Below are 21193 nucleotides of genomic sequence, written 5' to 3' on the forward strand. Positions count from 1 at the left end.
GCAAGATTGACTTGTTCCAGTGCATAGCCAACAGCACGCGTTTGTTGGCGACTACCTAACGTGTTTTAGCATATATTAAAAACTTGGCCAAAGTTAGCTTTGACACCCTGTATACATGGCACTGATGTGGTTCACTCATAGATGTTTCGTTTAGAGGCAGGGTACATTTCTCTCTCTCTTTCTCTCTCTCTCTCTCTCTCTGTGTTTTCTTTTTTTTATTTCAAGGTACTACCACAATTCACATTTGAAGGAATTACCCATAATGCGTGTTCTAATTTGTTTCTTCACGGTCATATTTTATTCCACCGTACGTACTGAGTGAGATTTATCCGACTATCACTGCCTCTTACGTCGGTGCGCTCATATATACTGCATTTCTAAGGCCTTGTAACAAATCAAAACTATTCTTCATTTCTAGATGCTGCTTCCGGAGAAGGGGTGCAAGTGGAAGAGCAGGAAGGTAATTTTATATTTAAAGCCAATTTTCCGTCATACCGAGTGCTGTTTGAACAAACAAGATGAAAAACGCAATATCCAGTTTTTTGTATTTAGTTTCTTTTTAGACACATAAATTCAATAAAAAAACCGTTTGGCCCTTTTTCACGGACACGCTGGGAATGTACATGAGTGTTTTAGAGCAAGTTTTCTAGCAGCGACCTTCCAGAATCAACCAAATTTTAAGCGTAGCTTTCGCGAGGTTGCAATAAAAATTTTGAGTCGCCTGCAATTACACCACACACTTTAAAACATTACCCGCACATGACTCGCCCGTTGAAAACCTTGCCCGCATGAACGCTTTTTATCCCTTATTAATAAATCTTTACAAACGCTGCAATTCATACAAACACATTTTACTACGAGAGAACATTGGCTATATTGTTGCATTATCTTTACTAAATTTTACCTTGGGTAACTTCGTCCCTATAGGAGCAGCGGGTTAAATTCTGCGCTGTTCGTAAAACCCCCTTATAACGCTCCGGAGTGCTTGCATACGTAATTTATAGCAAAGGCTGCAACTAATCGACACACTTTCAATATTGCTTAAACATCACCCAAAGCGTGTCCCTTATTTTTGCCAAATATAAACGAGGTGTCTGGTTCATTTCACCGATGACACTGGGTAAACGAACTACAAACCTCGTACGACGCACGAAAATAGGAAAATAAAAGAAAATGAAAGTTTCCCAGCACATTACACTTAACATGCCCCTATTTTCACCAAATTGGAACTTGGCGTCTTTTAGAGTTGCTTTAGGACTAAGGGAATCATTGCCGATAACGACGGCATAACATAATAAAACGCTTGAATAAGTTATTTTCTACAAAAGCTGTAATTAACATACACAAATTAAGCATTTATCGCTCGTCACTCACAACAAGCTTTATTCTACTTGGACGAAATATAAACAACATGCTTAGCGTAGTTCTCCGAGGAGCCAGAATAACCAATTACACGCCTCAACGCATGAGAACTTGGAAAAAGAAAAGCGAGTATTGATTAATTCTTTCCAAACAGATAATTGAACCAAACACGTCGCCCATAATATGACCTCCATTTCCCCTAATATGAATTCGTTGCCTTTTTTTTTTCGTCCTCCCAGGGAAGCGTGGAAACTTTGTAGTGTTTCTAGAATGCCTGTTAGGGCACGAGAATCTCGTTCCTCGTAGCTAGCCGTCCGGCTTTTTTTATAAATGGTAGGTGACCGAGATTGCCGTGTCATGGGCATTAGGAGACCATGCGGCCGGGCAGGAAGGAAGACGTGGCTGTTGCAAAAACTTTAATGATTTATTTACACCATGGTTGAAGACTCAGATACGAGAGACATGAAGGGGCCGCTTTTCATGTACAAACATTCTGGACATTGCTCCTTCAAAAATATGTTGAACTTCACCGCAATACACCAGCGTAACTCGATGGAAAACATCTCCTAAAAAAATATATTTCACAATAGTGGCCAAGCTTAAACGAGTTGCAATTAGTGACGTCGAGAAGGTACTTCCTTCTAATAACATGCGCACTTACGGCACTTTTGCTTTATAGAAGTTTTCGTCAGGGCCAAAACACTGCTATCCCCAGGTGGTCAAAATTAATCCGGAGCCCTCCACTACGGCGTGCCTCATAATCAGAACTGCTTTTTGCACGTAAAACCCCAGAAAGTACGAGAAAGCTATTCCTCGGAATTTTGAGAATGACAACCCACAAACAAATGTCGCTAAGCAAAACACCCACAGCGCATGCCTTTTATGTTAAATCTTCACAGACTGAAATATTAAAAGTGCGAAACAATAACGAAAACCTGAAAATGATGTTGTTGATAAAAACCTGATTTTTTTTTTTTTTTTTTGCGCGCGGTTGTGCACATCTTAGGGATCGGCCCACGCAAGAGACCGCGTTTCTAGGAGACAGAACTAAGTGCCGACTAACAAGAACTTGTTCAAACTAGACCGATCTTTCGAAATACAATTCTTTAAGGTGCTGTTCATTGAATTACGCTAATGTGTTGCGGCGAAGCTTCAACAGACTGCCGAAGGGGCAATGTCCAAAATTCCTGGGTACGTGAACGCTCTAGTCGCACTAACCACATCGCTGTAAATATAAAGAATAGGCGAAAAAAAAACATCTTTCATGTGCACGGCCCCCACCACAACGGAGTAGTCTAGCGGCCCTAATTTTCACCCACTGAGAAGCGCTGTGGCATCACAAATCAGATAAAACAGCCCCCAACTTCACCGAAAGCCGAACCCGTCACTGCGATGCGTTATAGCAGAGTTGCCTCCGAGGTAACACTGGCATACCTTAGCACGCATAAAAAAAGAAGAAAAAAAAACATTGCTGTGGAAACCATTCACGATGATTACCACCGTCAATGCCAAGCATTTCTCTCCGGCGCGTAGTGCAAAGCCCGAACGAACTCGACGTCCTCCCGTGCCAGTGCTCGCACAAGGATCGCGATACCATTACGAAGTGTACGATGGGAACCAGAGGCGGTGGCAAACACTACGCGCCACACCAAATTCGTCTTCACCAAAGAGCTTTTGAAAGTAAGCGTCTGCGTCCCGCAAGTGGCGGTCCTCCAATCAGCGCTGCTTGTCAGAGATTTAAAAGATTTAAAAGTATGCAAAATGCTACGTAGCTGGACAGAACCAAGGTAGTGTTGTTTGCCGTCGCTTGGAGATACTCAGATAACTTTTTTGCGTTCCACCTAATTGCATAATTAGTCCTTATTAATTTCATCAACTTCTCAAATATTACAGTGAGATGAAAAGTGTCGAGAAAACTGTAGAGCAACATAAAAAACTCCGCTACAGCTTTCTGTTGCTCAATACATGCTACATAAAAGTGTTTTTCCGAGCGTGAAAGAATCCCGCGAATACACGCCATGTGCGCCTCGAGCGGCCAGTCGCGCGGCAATTTAGCGTGTATTCGCGGTCTTCTTTCACGCCCCGAAAAGCACTTATGTAGCACGCATTGAGCAAAAGAAAGCTGCATGTAACGGGAGTTTTCGTGGTGCTCTACAATTTTCTCATGATCATCAGAAATAAATAAGACTAGCACAGACTGGGATCGCCTTTCCGCATCAGTCGCACTCATCACCGACCCTAACAACTTCAAGACCGCTGTTCAGAATGTCATTTGTTAATATTTTTGTGTGTATTTTTACCGCATTATTTCTTGTTTTGACTCCACTCCTTTTTATAACGCCTTCGGGCCTTGAAAATATGTGAAAAAATAATAATTATGCAATCAGGCGGAATGCAAAAAAGATTGGTTGAGATTTAACTCAGCCAATCATAGTTATCACGAGCGAAAGGTCTGTTTGACTTGGTTTTGCAGAGACTATGCACACAGTGTTTCATTAATGCACGGTTCCGCGCTTGGTAAGTTTCTCTATAACCTATTGCCTGGTTTTGCAGAGACTATGCACACAGTGTTTCATTAATGCACGGTTCCGCGCTTGGTAAGTTTCTCTATAACGTGCTAATTTGGCCTCCCTTTGCTCCCCCCGCCTTTCGTCACGTCTCCGAGGTCACCGCCGGTCCGGCCCCGCTAGCAGCTTCCGTTATTTCCTTTCTGTCTGCGGCGTTCACAGTCGACGCTACAGACTGATATGACGCCGTGCCTGAAGTATCTAAAAGCCCAAGGAGCGGGTTTGGCGCTACAGTGCAACATGGCGCCCGATGGAATGACGAAGTAAATTTGGCGACCCGCCGGCATTGAAGTGCTAGGCCAACGCCGCAGACAGCTAGGAGATAACGCAAGCTGCTCGCGCAGCCGCACCGGCGGTGACCTCAGAGACGTGACAAAAGGCGGGGGGGGGGGGGGGGGGCGGCGACATCGACGACACAGACGCTCTTTTTGCGGCCAGTTTCGGTTTCAAGGAGCCTGCCAAGGAGAACTAATTGTTCGCATAGCTCCCATATGAACTCCCCTATTCAAAATTTGAACGTTGGGATAGGTATACTGTCGACGATGGGCCCCAAAGTACTCATTTGCTGTAGCCACCTATGGTTGACAATAAAAAAAGTTAATTACCGTAACTTTGCTAATTACGCACGTAAGTGCGGAAATTGCTCTGTATCTAGAGGCCGCCAATCCGTACACTCGAATGGTAAACATAACGTGACCAAGCTTTATATTTTTCTAAAATTTAAAAATTTGGTGCAGCTAAAAAAAAAGAACACCCTGTATATTGATTCGGTTGCCCAAGCATTCTACGGCAGGTCATAAGAGCTCTCCTCAGTCCGACTTCCCCGCCTATCCTGAGAAAAAAAAAAGTACCCCAATATCCTTCTCCCCCCACCCCCAACTCCCACCCTAACGTTCCATCTTCATTTTTTCTATCGACACCAACTTGTTGATACACGCTAGATGTCCAAATTTTGCAACACATTAAATCTTGAGTTTGTGGAAGCATAAAGGTGTGTTAAAATGCTTGCCCAGATTTTTACCTACTTTAAAGCGTTGCAAATTTCTTCCTGTTTCAGACGAAATTATAAAGTTAGGACTTCACTTCGTTTATGACAAAGCATTTGCGAAGCGCGCCCTCTTCAAAGTGAACGACAGCTTCGACGCCTACTTCACTGCACTCACAAGAGCCGTAAGCAACACAGGTTTCCTCGTTAAGCAACCAGTCATAACTCCGAATTGTTAGACGGGCCTATTTGATATGCTGTTCGACAAATTGAATATACTTGAAATGTAGCTAATTATTTCGTCAAAGTCAAGTCAGAGGGCTACAAGCGATAAGTTTATAAAGATGCTCTTTTTCGCAATTTCAGATACCACTGCCAGGCATTTAACGAAGATGCTTTGTTAGCAGACTTTTAGGAACAGTAGTTATTTGGCTGTGGCAAAATATTTTCTGTTCTCATACTCAGATGACAAAAATTAGGCAGACACACTTAAGAGTGCTTACGTGTGGGAATGCGAGAGTATTATACCGTTTGTAGACCTCGGAAAGTCATGAACGCGCTCATTTCATACACTCATTCTATAACTCATTTAAAGCTCAGTTCTGCAGAGCTAACCGTTTTCCTTTCATGCCAACTTAAGTCATTGGGTAGCCCATGGGTGGAGCATCGAGATGCTGTGCTGAAAAAAAAAACGTGGTTAGAAACTAACCGCTGGCCCAAGTTGGGTCATTGGGTAAGTGCCGCTTATTATGCGCCGCTCTTCGATGACAAAATCAAAGTCATTTAGAACTTCTCCGGTATTAGGCGGAATCGAACCCGCATCATGCAAATTCAGGCAATCTTGTCTGAATCTATAAACAGGCAAGACCCATGCGTGGACTTCGCGGCCACGCCGCTAGATGGTGCTGTGTGTCCAAAGCGAGTTTGAAGGGGGAAAAAAGATTTAGGAGATGCATACAAAAATGCTAGGTAAAAAAACATGTACAGCATACCTGATTAAATCAAGCAGCCTAAAGTACCCGCTTCATTCGTGACGCGCTTCGGTGGTGGCAATGCGGCGCGTTGCTACATTGCCTCAATGCTAATGGAATTAGCGTCGACTATCATCCTGAGATGGCTTGTGCCGGAATTTGACAAGGAACTGTGCCTATTTGTTACTACGACGCGTAGACAAAGAGGTAATCAGTGCAAATACATAAACTGAAGGACAGTGGCTTTAAGTGAAATGTCAATTTTATGGCGCGGAAAATCCGCAAGGCAAAGAAATGTCCATGAAAGCGACAAGTTACCATCAGCGTCGCGGACGGGATGACGCGGCGGCCGCGACCGGCCGGCGTGAATTAATTCGTGGTCTTCAGCCGCCCAACTCCATAACAACTGAACCACTGAGTAGCAGCTACCGGTATGCTTTCTCAGAATTAAAAAAGTAACCAGCAGACATGAAATAAATCTTGTTCTTTCTTCCCTCCAAGCACTCCAGTGAGTGCAATCTGATTCGTAAAGAAACACAGCCAGCATGTTCCACCAACGACGCAGAAAAGTCGCAGTTCCGCCCAAAAGGCGAAGCATCGAATTGCGATAGTACATTAGTAGACAGCTATACGAAGTAAGGACATTACGTTTATCGGCCGTACAAACTTGCTCAAATTCGCTTACAAACTAAATCAACAAGCATGATGTCCCGCGCGCACAAGTAAACATGACCACATCTCGCTCGATGACCGCGGAAACTCGCTGTCAAAACGCTGCAGTGAGAAAGCGCGTCACCCGCAGCGAGTGAATTAACCTCCGTGCTGTCTCTCGCTTCAACGCGAACTAAACGTCGAAAGCACAGCGCGCACGAAGCTACCGGCACTAGGCTACCGGCCACATCGCAGATCGCTTTGAAGATGAAGACCATGCGGGCGCGCACTTTGTGCACGCCGCAGATCACTGTCAAGATACGGCGCCCGCGCGGCTACGCCGTAAGCAGCAGCCGCCGCAGTAGAACGCCCCCCCCCCCCCTCCCCCTCCCTCCCTCGCCTTCCCCCCGTGCCTCGCGCGCGACAGAAGACGGCGCGCTTCCGCCCGATCGTCGGCTAACCCTCGCAAGCTTTCACTCGCACACGCAGCGCACGGCGCGCGGCGGTGATGTTATCGTGTTTGGACATTATACGGATATTCAAGGCGACGACGACAGCGACGGCAGAAATGCGCTTGGAGTGTCCATATAATTGATATAGCAATAAAAGACACACGAACTGTATATCAGAAGTAGAGTGTATGAAATCTGGCTAAGCTGTAGTAAACTTTATATAGGACAGGCTGAAAAAATGTGTTTCGATTACCGAACCATCATCATCATCATCATCAGCCTACAGTTTATGTCCACTGCAGGACGAAGGCCTCTCCCTGCGATCTCCAATTACCCCTGTCTTGCGCTAGCGTATTCCAACTTGCGCCTGCAAATTTCCTGACTTCATCATCCCATCTGGTTTTCTGCCGACCGATTACCGAACCAGGTAGCGCCAAAACAACGTAAGAAAGTGACACGGACAGTCATTTGCTGCAGTTCAGTAAAAAGAGTGTGCTAGCAGAAGGCCTTTTGTTCGGCAAGACCAATTAAGTTACTAAAGCCAGACAGAGCATTCATTGCCTTGGTAGAAGGTGCAGATGGTGCATACACATAGTCTCATAGATCGACACTATTCTAAGACTTGCTGAATGGAAGAAATCCCCGGCTAAAAGTTTGATATTAGTAAGAGTAAAATTAAAAGTATAATAATTAGCGACGCGGATTTTATTCAATGCTCTAGACATTTGTAGTTCTCACAATTTATCCACGGCATCACGCACCCCACATTGCACAACATTACCAAGAAACAACATGCGCGAGATATAAACAACGTTTCAGGTATAGGAGCGCAGTATAAGAGATTCACTTCTTAAATATGCCTTCTTTAGTGTAAACTGCTTGGAAGCCCCCGTGAAATTATCAGTGAGCGAACCGCAGTAGTTAATCCGACAGGACTTCCTGCTAGAGGCTGACGCATTCACCCGCAACTTACACATCTGAAGTTTTTCTCAACGATTTACAACTGGCACCAGTCTACCTAAAGCCCCTTGAGCAGCGCTTTGACATTCTCGTAAAAGCTTGCCCGCATGAGGAAATAGTGACGTTCAGCTCCTAGTATTCTATGAAGATGCCGTTCGGACGGATGAAAACAAAGGCCAGGGTCAGCGCTTGTCTTGTGCGTCCCTCTTTAGCTGTGCTGTGTCGTTAGCGCTCAGATTTTACCATGTGCAAAAATACCAACTCGCCCAGTTTTCATTCCTGCTGAGAGTGATTTATGATGAAGAAAACAAATTTAGCTATAAAAACTGTCGAGCAGAATGTGACGGCTGTTAGAATAAATAGCGGCGCCTTATTGTGTGAGGTATGCCTTGTTTGCAAATAAAAAAAATAGAAATGGTCACATAAGTGGCACCTCAATGTAGCCGTTAGATTGTATTAGATTACCGCATTCTGCGACATTCTAGCCACCTTCAACATCTCAACAGATTTTGCTTGTTTTTCACTTGTCTCTATGGCTGAGTGCTATCAGTAGGTGCTATGATTAGCCCTGCTTCCTATAATAGTTATGGTTACACAAACGTCCGAGTAAAACATTCAATTGCGCAACATAATCGCCGCGTTAAATTTTCCAGGCCCAGGAGTACTTCAAGCTACATGACAGTCCAAAAATCCGCCTCACACTTGTCGGATCGTCAAAACTCGAGGTGAGAACATTTAGCAAATATACTTTCCGATGCCCATCACCCTCTGGCTTTTTTTTTCACCCAGGAGGAAGACATAATTAAAAACACTACCATTAACGGAACAAATCAATTAGACGCGGAGGAGACTCTGAACAAGCTCGACTTGATAATGGCGTGGAACGAAACGCTGAACTCCAACGTCGACATAGTGTTTCTTGCGACAGGGTAAGTGCGCGGTGATGTGGGCACCATTGAAAGGACAATGCTTCTGCTGTACCTGGCAATGCCTCACCCGTCATTTGGAAAAACGATAGCTAAATTGCGTACTTGAAGAATGCTAAAAGTGAACCGTTGCACTAACTAAGGAGACTCAAAGTGCATAGGTCAGATGAGCGTGACTCTTCCACTTACCCTTTGTCACTGAACTCGAGTTCAGCGACCGCACAAGGAGCTAAAAAATACGCGTAACATCCAGATACTGGAAGAAGGCAGTGTGAATCACAAATAAAATTAATGTAACCGATACTGTAGTTGCACATGGCGCTGGGTTGTGTGTTATTTGTGTTGACTTAGAAAACCGCCCAGCGATGATTACACTGCCGCAGTCAGCCTTTTTGCTTTTGCAGGATTGGCCCATGTTAAGCAATCGGACAGATCTCCACCGGAAGGTGAACATGGTAGTTCTGGCGCAGATGAGTTGTTCCAGCAGAGAACAGTGGCACCAGAAAAGCTCAGAACAGCCAGCGAGAAAAGTTTCGCTGTTTTTAATGTCGCCCTGCGACACTTTTGATCCATGTCGTGCGAAGCACTTAAAATTAAACCACACAATTTTAGATAGTTTGCAGCAAAAAAAAAATATTTTAATCGGTTCAGTTCGCTGAATGCCCGTTAGGGGTATTCAAGGATCGCATTTCAACCCCTCCGCGGTTGAAATGCGATCCTTCTCAGGTTCTTTCTCAAATGCGCATGAATTCTCAGGTTGTCACCGACTATAACCTTCACTGCTTCAAGGGCTGGCACAGCGGAGGCCACGGTGGCCACAGCGTCAAATACCATGAACAACGTCACCGTTGCACACACTTTTGTGGCCATTGATTAAGTTAAAATTTCTCGTGACGTTGCACAAACCTAGCCAATGGTCGTATGCGCGCGCCATGGCGTCATAATGTGCAGTTTAGATGGCGGGGTTTTCACGGAGCCGCAGGAAAGCTTGACCGATCTTTACAAGAGGCATTGTGCGTACCCCGTTGCATGGACTTGAGTAAAAAGTGGCTCATGGGTTCACGGAAGCACTCTCTCTCTCTTTCGTCTAGGGTAATTTATTTACCATTCTCAACGAGTGTTGCAGTGCTCCTTTAAGCCTTGCTGAGCTTACTATAGTCGGTGACAACCTAAGAATTACAAAGAAGCCCCACCCGTAAAAACGTAGTGTACCTGATCTTCACACAGAAGGAGAGCTGAACCAGCTGGAGTCAGCTCACAGCTTAATGACTATGTCGGCTAATGTAAATACTAGGCTAATTAGAAAATCAAAGCTAGTTTTTACAAGCTAAAATATTACCTTTGGCTGAGCAGGAACATAGAGATGCCCTATTAAATATGCCTAGACGTACAGCTTTCATCCTGAAACCAGTGACACAACGACCGATCTGTACGAAAAACGCCAATAGTTGTTTCAAGCGCGCGAAACCGCTTGGCGTCAGAGAGAAAGAAAAGCAAAGGAAAGACAGGGAGATTTACAGACATTATCTCCGGTTGGCTACCCTTTACCGGGAAAGGGATAAAGGGATGCGATAGGTGAGAGAGAGAAAAGAATTAAAAATAAATAAGCGAATTAATTGGCTGGTGCATCTGTGCAAATTTTGTTTTAATTGTGCAACGTACATACTCATATAACCTTGTAATTCTCAGGTTGTCACCGACTATGGATTTTCTTATCTAGTAATCGCAGCAAGGTTGCAATATCTCCGCAGTTTTTAATGCCCGCTGGAGCATTTATGGTACTGAAATAAAAAAGGCGCAGTTTCGCCGAGAGGCGAAGCATCGATTGCGATAACAAATTAGTAGACAACCATACGAAGTAAGGATAGTAGTATTATCGGCCGTATGAACTTGTAAATATTCACCTACTAACTAAATTAACAAGCATGGTGTCAGCGCGCACAGGCAAACGTGAACACATCGCACTCCCGTCCGGTCAAAACACAGGCGTGAGGAAGCGCGGCAGCAGCAGCGAGCGAAGTATAGCTTTCGTGTTGTCTATCGCATCAACGCCAACTGAGCGGCGAGAAGACATCACAAGAAAAGCTACGAGCCGTCGGCCCACCTAGACTGTGCCCCCAAAGCAGATCGCTTTCAAGATAAAGCCCGCGCGACCACGCGCCGCCGAGGTACAACGCCCCCCTCCCTCCCCCAGTGCCATGCCCGCGACGGAAGACGGCGCGCTTCCTCCCCGCTTTCCTCCCATGGGCGCGCGAGATTGAGCCGCGATCGTCGGCTCACCCCCGCACGCTTTTACTCGCACATATGGACCGCGGCGACGGTGTTATCCCCCTTGGACATTATTCGAAACATCACGGCGACGCCACGGCGTCGACGACGGCAAAAATACGCCTGGTGTGTCCATTTAATTGTTCTCGCAATAGAAAATATTCATTTTTCTCACATGAAATAGAAGCCCGCATCTTCAAAAGACTGGTGTGTGCATTGGGTCGTTTATCGCACCTGTTCGAAGTTATGTTTCTCTGTATTACACAGCACGCCATCTGCGTTGCTAGAAAGAATAAATGTGAATAGAGTGTTTAGGTAACGTTGCTGACTTCCTTATTGACAGAAAAGTTTATTCTAGTCGTCCAAAACGTTCACAACATTGCTGAGCAGTGTCTTGTGCCTCTACAGATGATACAGTAACTGCCTGTAGAACGAAATCTGTGGTTTCTGGAAACACGTTTGAGCTTTAGCGACCACCATGCTTGTTGAAATTAGGAGCCTCGGGCTAATGAACCACTGCTTCCCTATCAATGCTAGCATTCAAATATTCGTCTAGCGAGCCATTCTTATCCTTTGTTTTGGAAACTTTCTGCGGAAACATCGCCACCATTAGGCCGAAAACAGACTCAGCCAACAGGGCTTCCACCTGTCTCAACCTGGGCACCCTAACGATATGCTGATTCCCGTAGCTAAAGGAATTCTTAAAGAGTGACGATACGAAAGTCAGGTACTCCCAAATTAAACAGAAAAGAAAAAAAATGCTGTGGTTTCTTACATTCAAAAGCTATCGTAGAAACTGAAAAGCATTTCCCGGCACTGAAATGTACAAGTTGTCTTTTCGGCACCAAATGCGCTGGCCAGATGGCCAACATAAAATCCCACTCGCAAACAACACTGCGAGAAACAGAACAAAAATAAGTTCGTTTAATCCGCCGAGTGCATTGTCTACTGAATGTCATGCTCCTGCGGCAGATTATACGTAGGTCAAACACAACGTTGCCTGAATGACCAGATACAGGAACACAACAACGTAAAGAAACCTTCCGGTGGTTCGCTGGCGTTTCATCGTAACATGCGAGGATTATCGGCAATGTTTCGCCGCTGCAGTGCCATTGGAAAAGCCACAAATCAACTAACACGTGAGTTAATCGAAACAGCCAATGCTCAAAATTTGGCAGAAAAGTTGTTTGCAGAGCTTCGCTCTCACTATTTAGTTAGTTAATTCTGGTTTAATGGCGCAAAAGCGACAAAGGCCATGCTGCGCCAGTCACAAGACAATAAAAAACCAATGTTAGGGCAGTAAACGCTGTGTTACTTTATAGTTGATGTAAATAGCCAGTTTCATCTAAAAAGTTGAATAACTCGGTGAATGGCACCAGGGTCGTCTCCTAATAGTAAGTTGGGGTGTAAAGGTCTATGCAAGTTATCTAGATTGTGTAAAAGTTTCCGTCTCTGTGTTTCCGTATGTGGACATGTCATAATAATGTGCATTACTGTAAGTGGTTCATGGCACTTCTCGCAAGTTGGTGGGTTTTCTTTTCGAAGTAGAAAATTGTGTGTTAGATGTGTGTGCCCAATTCGAAGTCGACACAATATTTCCTCATAGAACCGCTCTTGGTGACTGCATGATTTCCACTCGCCAAGCAGGGGTTTAGTCACATGTAACTTGTTATTTATGCACGAGTTCCATTCGTGTTGCCATTTTGATGAAAGGGCCTTACGGATCGCTTGGATACTGTCTTTGTATAGAAGTGTTGTGTGAGTTACGTTTTTGTGTGCTGCCATGGATGCACATTTATCTGCTGCTTCATTCCCTGGTATCCCAACATGGCTTGGGACCCAGCAGAATCGTATGGTACTTGCATATTTGTTACAAAAGACCATGTTTAAGATGTCACCAAGTAGGGGTTCGCAGGCGGAGTTTACATTTAAAGCTCTCAGTGCCCACTTAATAAATCAGTATAAATTATAGCATTTTTCAGCTTGTCGGTGATAATTTTTTTACTGCCATCCATATTGCATAAACTTCGGCGGTAAAGATTGAAGCAGAATGGTGTATCCGAATACTAGTGTCCCAATTTTTCGTTGCGATTGCCACACCCACATGTTTTTGTGTTTTACAGCCATCAGTGTAAAATTCCATGTAATTTTTTTTTTTCTTGGATAGCTCGGAACTTTTGTATTATGTATTCTTGTGGGGTGTCTTTTTTCTTTAGATGTGTTAGTGTCCAATCACATAACTGTGTAACATCGCACCAAGGGGGCAATCTTTGTGGCCTTTCAGCAGCTAGCAGTACCTCTTGAGGAATATTATAAGTATTGCAGTATTCCTCATGCCGTAAAAGAAGTGGCCGAATCATGTTCGGCTTATTAGTGTAATGTAAGCGTGAGTTACATTGTGTGACGATATTGTAGCATAAGTGCTGCGGTGATGACTGAATTTTGAGTACATAAGAAAAAGTGAGTAACGCTCTGCGCTGCTGTAAGGAAGGCTCATTACAGTCAACGTATAAACTCGGGACGGGTGATGTCCTGTAAGCACCACTTACTAGGCGTAGTCCAAGGTTATGTACTCGATCAAGTCGTCGAATGTAAGAATGTCTGGCTGAGCTATAAACTACACAGCCGTAGTCTAGAAGGCTACGCACAACAGACCGGTAAATACGTAAAAGACATGTTCGGTCGGAACCCCAGAAACCCAGAAACTTTTTTTTTCGAGTAGACATGTACGCGCGCCGTTCTTGGCATGATGTGACGCCCTAGCGAACAAGCGCGAGAGGTCTTATAAAAAAACGTGTAAATCTCTAAAAATAAACAGTTGAAAGTTATCGCTGCGTGTTGTCGCTCTGATCTGTGAACTAGGCTCAAATCACCGCCTTGGTCGGTAAGGCATCTTTATAAAAACACAACTCAAGGCACTTACAACACAACTTACGACACGACAAACTTGCAACTTGAAATTAAGTTAACTTAGACGACACAGCATAGGTCGAACTTTTCTGAATGACGTGAGTATTAGGCCATGCAGTGGTCTCGTTTCGGGTCACAAAACTCGTGCCATGCACGCGATGACACTTATGTTCTGTTACACGTTCTGTAACCCGTGTTATACGGGTTGCTGTGAAAGGATTGAGGTAGGAACTACCTCGGCTAATACATTTCTTAAAAATATTCAGCAAAAAAAAACAAGCAAGCAAAGTAAGAAATAGTCAAATAATAAATGAATAAACCAAGAAATAACAATGAAGATAATCATAATAGAGATTATACTTTATTTCCATGATATCTAGGCATTGCAACAACCCCACTTCTCACACCACATCGGCATAACTATAGACGTGCGAGTCCGTACGTACGCCTAACTTTTCCAAGGTGCCAGCGCTTTCGTACGCTGCGCAGTGACGAGCATAACCGCATGACACACTGCTGAAAAACTGCTACAGTGAAATCCACAGCTGCAGTTGACTAGCCGTGGCGTTCGCTGCTCAATGTTTGCGCGGTGGCAACCCCGAGACAGTGGACTCTCTTCAAACATGCTGGCAGCAAGGTGGATGCCACGAGCGGATGACTTAGAGTGCAGCTCTCCTATAATGTATACTATAGAAAGCTGCCATTATTACACCAAAGCTGTATATGGCTAGGCGAAACCAAACACCGTCCGTCCGATGTGCGCAGAAACTATCATTATGAGCAATAGCTCGAGCGCCGTCATCTTCCACAGCTGGCTCGATGGCGCCCCTCGGCGCGACCGCGCGAAACGCGCTCGTGCCACTTCTACCGCGTTCGTCGTCGTCGTCTGCTTCCACAACTGGCTGCGTTGCCGCTAATCATTCCAGCGTAGAATTTCACTTCTCTTCTGTCGTCGTAATGGAGAGGCCGCGTTTACGGGGGTATGGTACATTCATTGTCTGACGTGACGGACAGATTTAATAACAGAGGTGATACGCGAATGTGTGTGCGTACCCTGTACGCACACACATTCGTGTGTGAGGCATGTGAAATAAACACTGTGATAAACCCACATCAAACGTGTGTGTAACCTCATCAAGAAACACAAAGACGCAGCCAATAATTGAGAAAGACTTTAAAGAACCGTCGGGATTAACCGAGTGATAAACACTGCCGCCGCACGTTTCAGCTTCGCTGGTTCACCATCTGCATGAAATGATTGGGCGGTGATCTTTGTGAGCTTTGTACATCGCGCATATCTTACGCTTCATTATAGTTACTTGATAATTAAGCACTGTGTACTGCGAGTGCTGCGAGTGTTCTTTGATCAACGCACACAATTTACGACACATGTGCGCAGTTCCAGCTAAGCATCAAAAATGGCAAGAGTCCCGTCCGGGTGACCATGGACTCCGCATTGCGCCACGTTTCTGCTAAGGGTGCCCTTGGAGCAAACGTATAGAACCTGAACAACGCCTGTTACACGCGACCTGCATGGTGCTTAACTTAAACCCGTGGGAGGCCACCATCGATCATCATCGGTGTTTTCTTAATAATGTTCTCGTGATCTGAATAAGACAATGCTTTACAATGAATGATGTCGCTCAGCGCAGGATGCAGCTGAAGATCACAGAATCATATAGGACCGGAGAGTGGTACGGTAAGGAACGATTAAATGTCTTTCTTTTCATGCACTCCAGCCTCGTGTAGTGTTTTGTATTAATAGTAGCCCACTCCTGCTATACCAGCATTGTTCACGTCTGCGTGATCTAGGTTTTCTTGTGCTCTTCCAGGGTCATATTTGCTTCATAAACTATTTCTATTTTATGCATGCATTATTTTCCACGGCAAATTTATTCTGCTGATCGCGAAGCTGTGACTTTTTTTTTCAATAGTATCTTCCCGATGCAATGGTTAAACTTACTTCACGAAGCTTTAACGCCGTAAAAGCTCTGTCACTGCTTGGACGCGTTGGCTAATTCGTTCGCTTCACGATTGGCAGTCACATGTTCTCAGGAAGCGCTCTTGTCTGTACGGGCCCTGATGTATTAGATATTTTGCATCGCTCGTCCGTGGTGAAATGTCGCGTATGCTCCTTGGGAAGGCAGAAAAGTATGTGAACTTCGCCAAAGCAGAATGTCTCGGTTACGCGAAACTCGGCTTCCGACAAGTACAAAACAGAGCACGTGCTACCACCACACCACCTTCCGTCATTCTTCACGGCAGCAGCGCCTCAAGTGTTTTAACGAGGCACTAACTGGACACGCGAGATGCTGAGCCCATCTTCCATACACGGTTGCGAACGTATCTGGTAACACGGCATACTTGCGGGCCGTTCTTCACTATTTTAAAATTTTCGCTTAATTATTTTAAAATCAACTTCATGAATAATATGCCTGTTATTTCTAGAATATACTAATGTTATCAGTCTTATGAACTAAGAAAACGCAGAAGCTGGGCGCAAGGCGTCATAAATAAAAGCATGACCTTCCCTGTCCTATACTACAGCAGCAAATACAATGCTTGTTTACAGCAATTACTATATCAATTTTCCTTTTTTTTTTCTCTTTTTTTTTACTTTACGGTGAACCTCCCTGCAGTATCTCCCAGATTAACATCTCCCAGATTAACAACAGTTACCTGTTTACAAATACTTTGAAATTACGCTAATTAAAAATAATTCGCTTGCATCGCGTCCTATGAGACAATAAATTTTTATTAAAGATTTACCAAGCCCCCGAACGACAAACTTGTGTAAACAAAGAAGTGTATCACTACGGCTGCTCACAGGAAAGTTTTATTCGTGCAGGACTATCTTTTCCCCGATCCATCTGTTTCGGGAACGCTTCAGTGGGACTCATTCACGACGATGGAGCTACCTTCAACGGGGTGCGCCTCACAGCCCTTCAAGTAGCTCTTCTGTGAGTGAACCAGAAACTGGACGTTGTCTTTCTTATTTTGTTTTCTGCGATAAAACGCCATACGTTAGTGTAAAACAAAAACAACAACTATGTGTTTTGTCGCAACACAGAGATAGTGAAGTTGTTTAATACTACTCCCGGTTACATTTAACTCGTTGTGATCAGGTTCCGCAGTTGAATAATGAGATTTCTTCTGCATTCATTATGTAGTTAAATAGGGAAATTCGGGTTGCCCCCGAGAGCTTCCTGGTGATAGCATTTCTTCTGTTCGCCACATTCCCGCACCACCAGAAGCGCACGCACGCACGTGGCGTCCGAGATCACAGCACGCATCGCTGCAATCTCGGAGGCTAATGTACGCGCAGCAAGTCAACTTTCAAACGTAGCATAAAGCAGTAAACACGACGTACGTGGACACGCGTTCTTTTTTTTTTTTTTTACTGTCAAACGTTTCGGCTGGTGGACCAATCTCCATCAGTAACATGTAACAAGGCATTGGCAGCCTTTTTACACAGTTCTACAATGTTGCTGCACATGCGCAAAATTATTCGGCAGTAAATTAATATGGCTATGCGTTGAGGATACACAAACTGCAAACATGCACAATGTGCCAGGTAACGATGCGCACGACGTCCACCTTTAATCACCATCGGAGTCTCCATGTGTGTGGAGCAGAACTGTGATAGGAGTTAGGCACAATATGAATTACGCATTCTAACGACACCATGCGCACGTGGCGAGAAAGACAAGCGATCAAAGCTATAAGACGGGGAACAATACAAAAACGCAAAAGTAAGGTACAATTCGCTGTGTAGAAAATCAGCAATACTCTGGATAAGATGCAATAAAAATCACGCAGGCAGTGGAGGGCAGGCTAGTGAGGGCGCCTGTGTGATCGTTTATGCCCGACCTTACAGCGTTAAACTTATAGTTGAGGAAAGATTCGCGGATTTCCCGCTCATGGTGCGAGTGAAAACCGGATTCCAATACCGTTGCGCTAACTTTATCAAATGAGTGACCTGGCATCATGACATGTTTTGATACGGGCAATTTCGGAAGTGTTCTGACGTGAGCCTTATGGTTATTAAATCGCGTTCGAAACAACCTTTCTGTTTGGAAATAAATTGCATGTTACAGGTATCGCATTCAAGCGTGTATACTACGTTGGGACGGTCACAGTTTAAATTGCTCCTGATTTTCACCTGAAAGCCAGTAGATGAAGTGGTGACGATTTGCGTCGTTACCATGTGCACACACACGTTGCACCGCGGTTTCCCACAAGGAGAGCAGCCATTGTGTTTACGGACCGCGAGCTTTGAAGATGAAATGATATCGCGCAGGTTTCCACGTACGTAGTGTTTATTCTTGTATGCTATATCAATGGAGCCACTGTGCTTTTTCTGCCGACACATCTATATAACACAGGAGTGGATATTTAATTGTTTCTCTCACTCTTAAGGGAGCCAGACCACAACCTCCTCCATTTCTTGCGATCGCGGTTGAAGGCTATCGTAATATACGAAGTTGATCGGTGAAATTCGACTAGACACTTGAAATCCAATTCAGTGCACAAAAGGCATCAACACCGCAATGCAAGTTCGTGCCTTTTTCAGGGACACGCTGACTGAGGGATAATGAAATGAAACCTCGGACCCGAAATCACAATGCAGATTTCACGTCATATAGTCAAACATTTTCGTGTGGCGACACGTTTTAAGGGTGATTCTTGATTGCAGGTTGCTTACCGTGCCCACTACGTTTCCCTCAAAAAATATTCGACAAGGACACTTCAGAATGCTTAGGTGTGGGAAAGCGAAAGCATTGTAGTCCCTTTATATATATATATATATATATATATATATATATATATATATATATATAGTCATTTTACACACTTATGACCTGGCGCCATCTCCTCCCCATTGGCTGCGCCGTCACGTGCCCAATGACGTACGCACTACGCCACACCTTTAGTCAGCCAGATGGCTGCGACGTGACGTGTGAAATGACGCACGCGCTAGGCCACACCTTCAGTCAGCCAGAACCGTGCAGCCCGCGTGGCTTCGGAGAAGCGCGCTCGTCTCACAGCCCGGAGGCCCGGGTTCGTTTCCCAACTATTAATTTACTTTGTTTACAAGAACCTCCCTGATACATATAACGTCTATCCGAGCATTTCTTGACTTTTTTTTTTTTTTTACTCTTTGCGCCGTCGGCAATTCTTGGTGCCATCATTCGGTAACGCCGCCGACTACGACGATATTCTCGCGTAATGGGGCATATAATGTTTCCGCACTAAAATCCGAGGACACCTAACCCCCGTATTAAGAAATGCATCTGAAGTTGAAGCGCATCCTTCCCTTGATTAAAGTGACGCCTGACGTGAACGTGCCCAGGACGCTCATTGCGTTTCCTCCGGAGAGTTCACGGCAGGCGTCTTTGCAATCAAGTCAAGCATGGGTTTCAACCTATAATATGACGCAGTTATACCTGCGGGATTTCCGAAAATCCTGCGCAGCTTCTCTCCACTGTTCACACGCTTTGCGAAGCGTAGTGAACAATAAGGCAAGACAATTTATTTATCACATTTTCCTCTGCAGGATAGGAGCAAATAAAGATAATGGCAAGTGGCGCGAATGCCCTGAAGATGAGGACCAATACCTGACATCCTCGGCGAGTGGGGGGCGCCGACCGTACCTGTCTGACTGCAGCAAAGCGTCTATTCGAGACTTCTATTATCGTGTAATGTAAGTGACTGATTCTCTGACTAAGGCAGTATCCAGAAGTTTATGACAAATGACTGAAACTAACTTCAAAAAAAGTACGTTATATAAGGCGTTTTATTTGACGTTATTAGAATTTTTTTTAAATATCGCCTGTGACTTGTGGCCGGAATTTTTACTTTAACGCACATTGTAATTCGCGAAGTGTAGGCGGAGAGTTCGCAATTAATATCCATTTGCAACGAATTCTGAGGACACCAGTTTCGAGATGCGCGGTGCCCAAGTGTGCCACTAAATGCATTTGTGTTCGATTTAAAATGTGTCCTACAAAGCATACAAAACTGTTCTGGTAATAAATTACGCGGAGACAGGCTATATTTTACCGCAAGCTTCACGGCACTTGCCTCGAAAGCGTTGCTAGTTTTAAAATTCATTCCAAGGTGATGAACCTCGAAAACCGTGACTGGATTCAAATCGTAAGTCACCCTAGGTGTTCTACGCTGATTAGTTACGAAATTGATGAGCAGAGTATCGTTAACTAGTCTATTATGCATTCCGACTTTTGTGCGATAACTTCCGGCAGAACCCTTCTCACGGTGAATGTCGACGTTGATGTGATTAGCAATGAAACGGAGTAGTGACACACCGTATTGCTGCCGCAGAGACGCCTTATGTTTGAGGCGAGTACGCAGGAGGTTTCCTCGCTCACGATTCCCTCTGGACATGTGGCGACACCTAGCGGCGACACCGCGAAGTCCGTGCGTGGCGCTTGTGCGAAAACACAGGGTGCCCCAGCTACCATGCACCAATATTTTAAAAATATGCAAATGCCACGTGGCTGGACAGAACCAAGGTAACTCAGGCGACGCTGTTAACACTCTCAATAGATGAGCAATACTTTACCCAATATATTTGAAGCGAACCACAGTGCAACCGATGTTTAATAGACGCAACAGAGACTTAGTTAGAAAACGAGGTGGAAAACGAGACCACAAAACCAGGCTATTTCCACAAACCACGGAAAGGAAATTTAAAATTGTAGTGCTAAGAGAAAGATAATTAGGTATTGGGCAAAACTTTGCGACAAAACATTTTGTTATGAGGAAGACGAGACTCTATGCCTTTCATATATACTGCCCGAAAATTGAAGGAAAGCGGGTATTGACTGTTTTAAAGTTCATAATTAGGCTAGAAGCGTCAAACTCACGACGCACATCATTCCTGGCATGCTACCGATGTCTACCAAACGTGAACTCGGCGTCGAGTCCAGCTGCCTCAGGACATTAAATACTTTTGCGTAACGGCTGTCCAACATTTTCTAGCATTCGCCTCAGAAAAATGTTCGCAATACTCTTATTTAACTGAGACGCTTGCAACTTTGCCGGCACATGACCCCATATTATGCCTCCCTTTTTTTTCCTCGAAATGTCAGCCCTGCGGAATTTTCTTTGAAGACATTTG

The 21193-nt window shown here is 44.7% G+C and overlaps 1 protein-coding gene across 1 annotated transcript in view; it reads left to right on the plus strand.

Moving 5' to 3' along the window:
• The first annotated feature begins 415 nt into the window (after positions 1-415).
• The window catches only part of LOC119432909 (uncharacterized), a 35586-nt gene continuing 14808 nt past the window's right edge, over positions 416-21193 (plus strand). Inside the window, exons 1-7 of the mRNA XM_037700061.2 lie at positions 416-460; positions 4987-5099; positions 8602-8673; positions 8738-8877; positions 15705-15751; positions 16901-17012; positions 19610-19756. Coding sequence (XP_037555989.1) covers positions 8822-8877; positions 15705-15751; positions 16901-17012; positions 19610-19756 — 362 coding nt within the window. The 5' untranslated portion in view covers positions 416-460; positions 4987-5099; positions 8602-8673; positions 8738-8821. The remainder of the gene's footprint in view (positions 461-4986; positions 5100-8601; positions 8674-8737; positions 8878-15704; positions 15752-16900; positions 17013-19609; positions 19757-21193) is intronic.

This window comes from Dermacentor silvarum, chromosome 11 (assembly GCF_013339745.2).
Source record: "Dermacentor silvarum isolate Dsil-2018 chromosome 11, BIME_Dsil_1.4, whole genome shotgun sequence".
NCBI lineage: Eukaryota > Metazoa > Arthropoda > Arachnida > Ixodida > Ixodidae > Dermacentor > Dermacentor silvarum.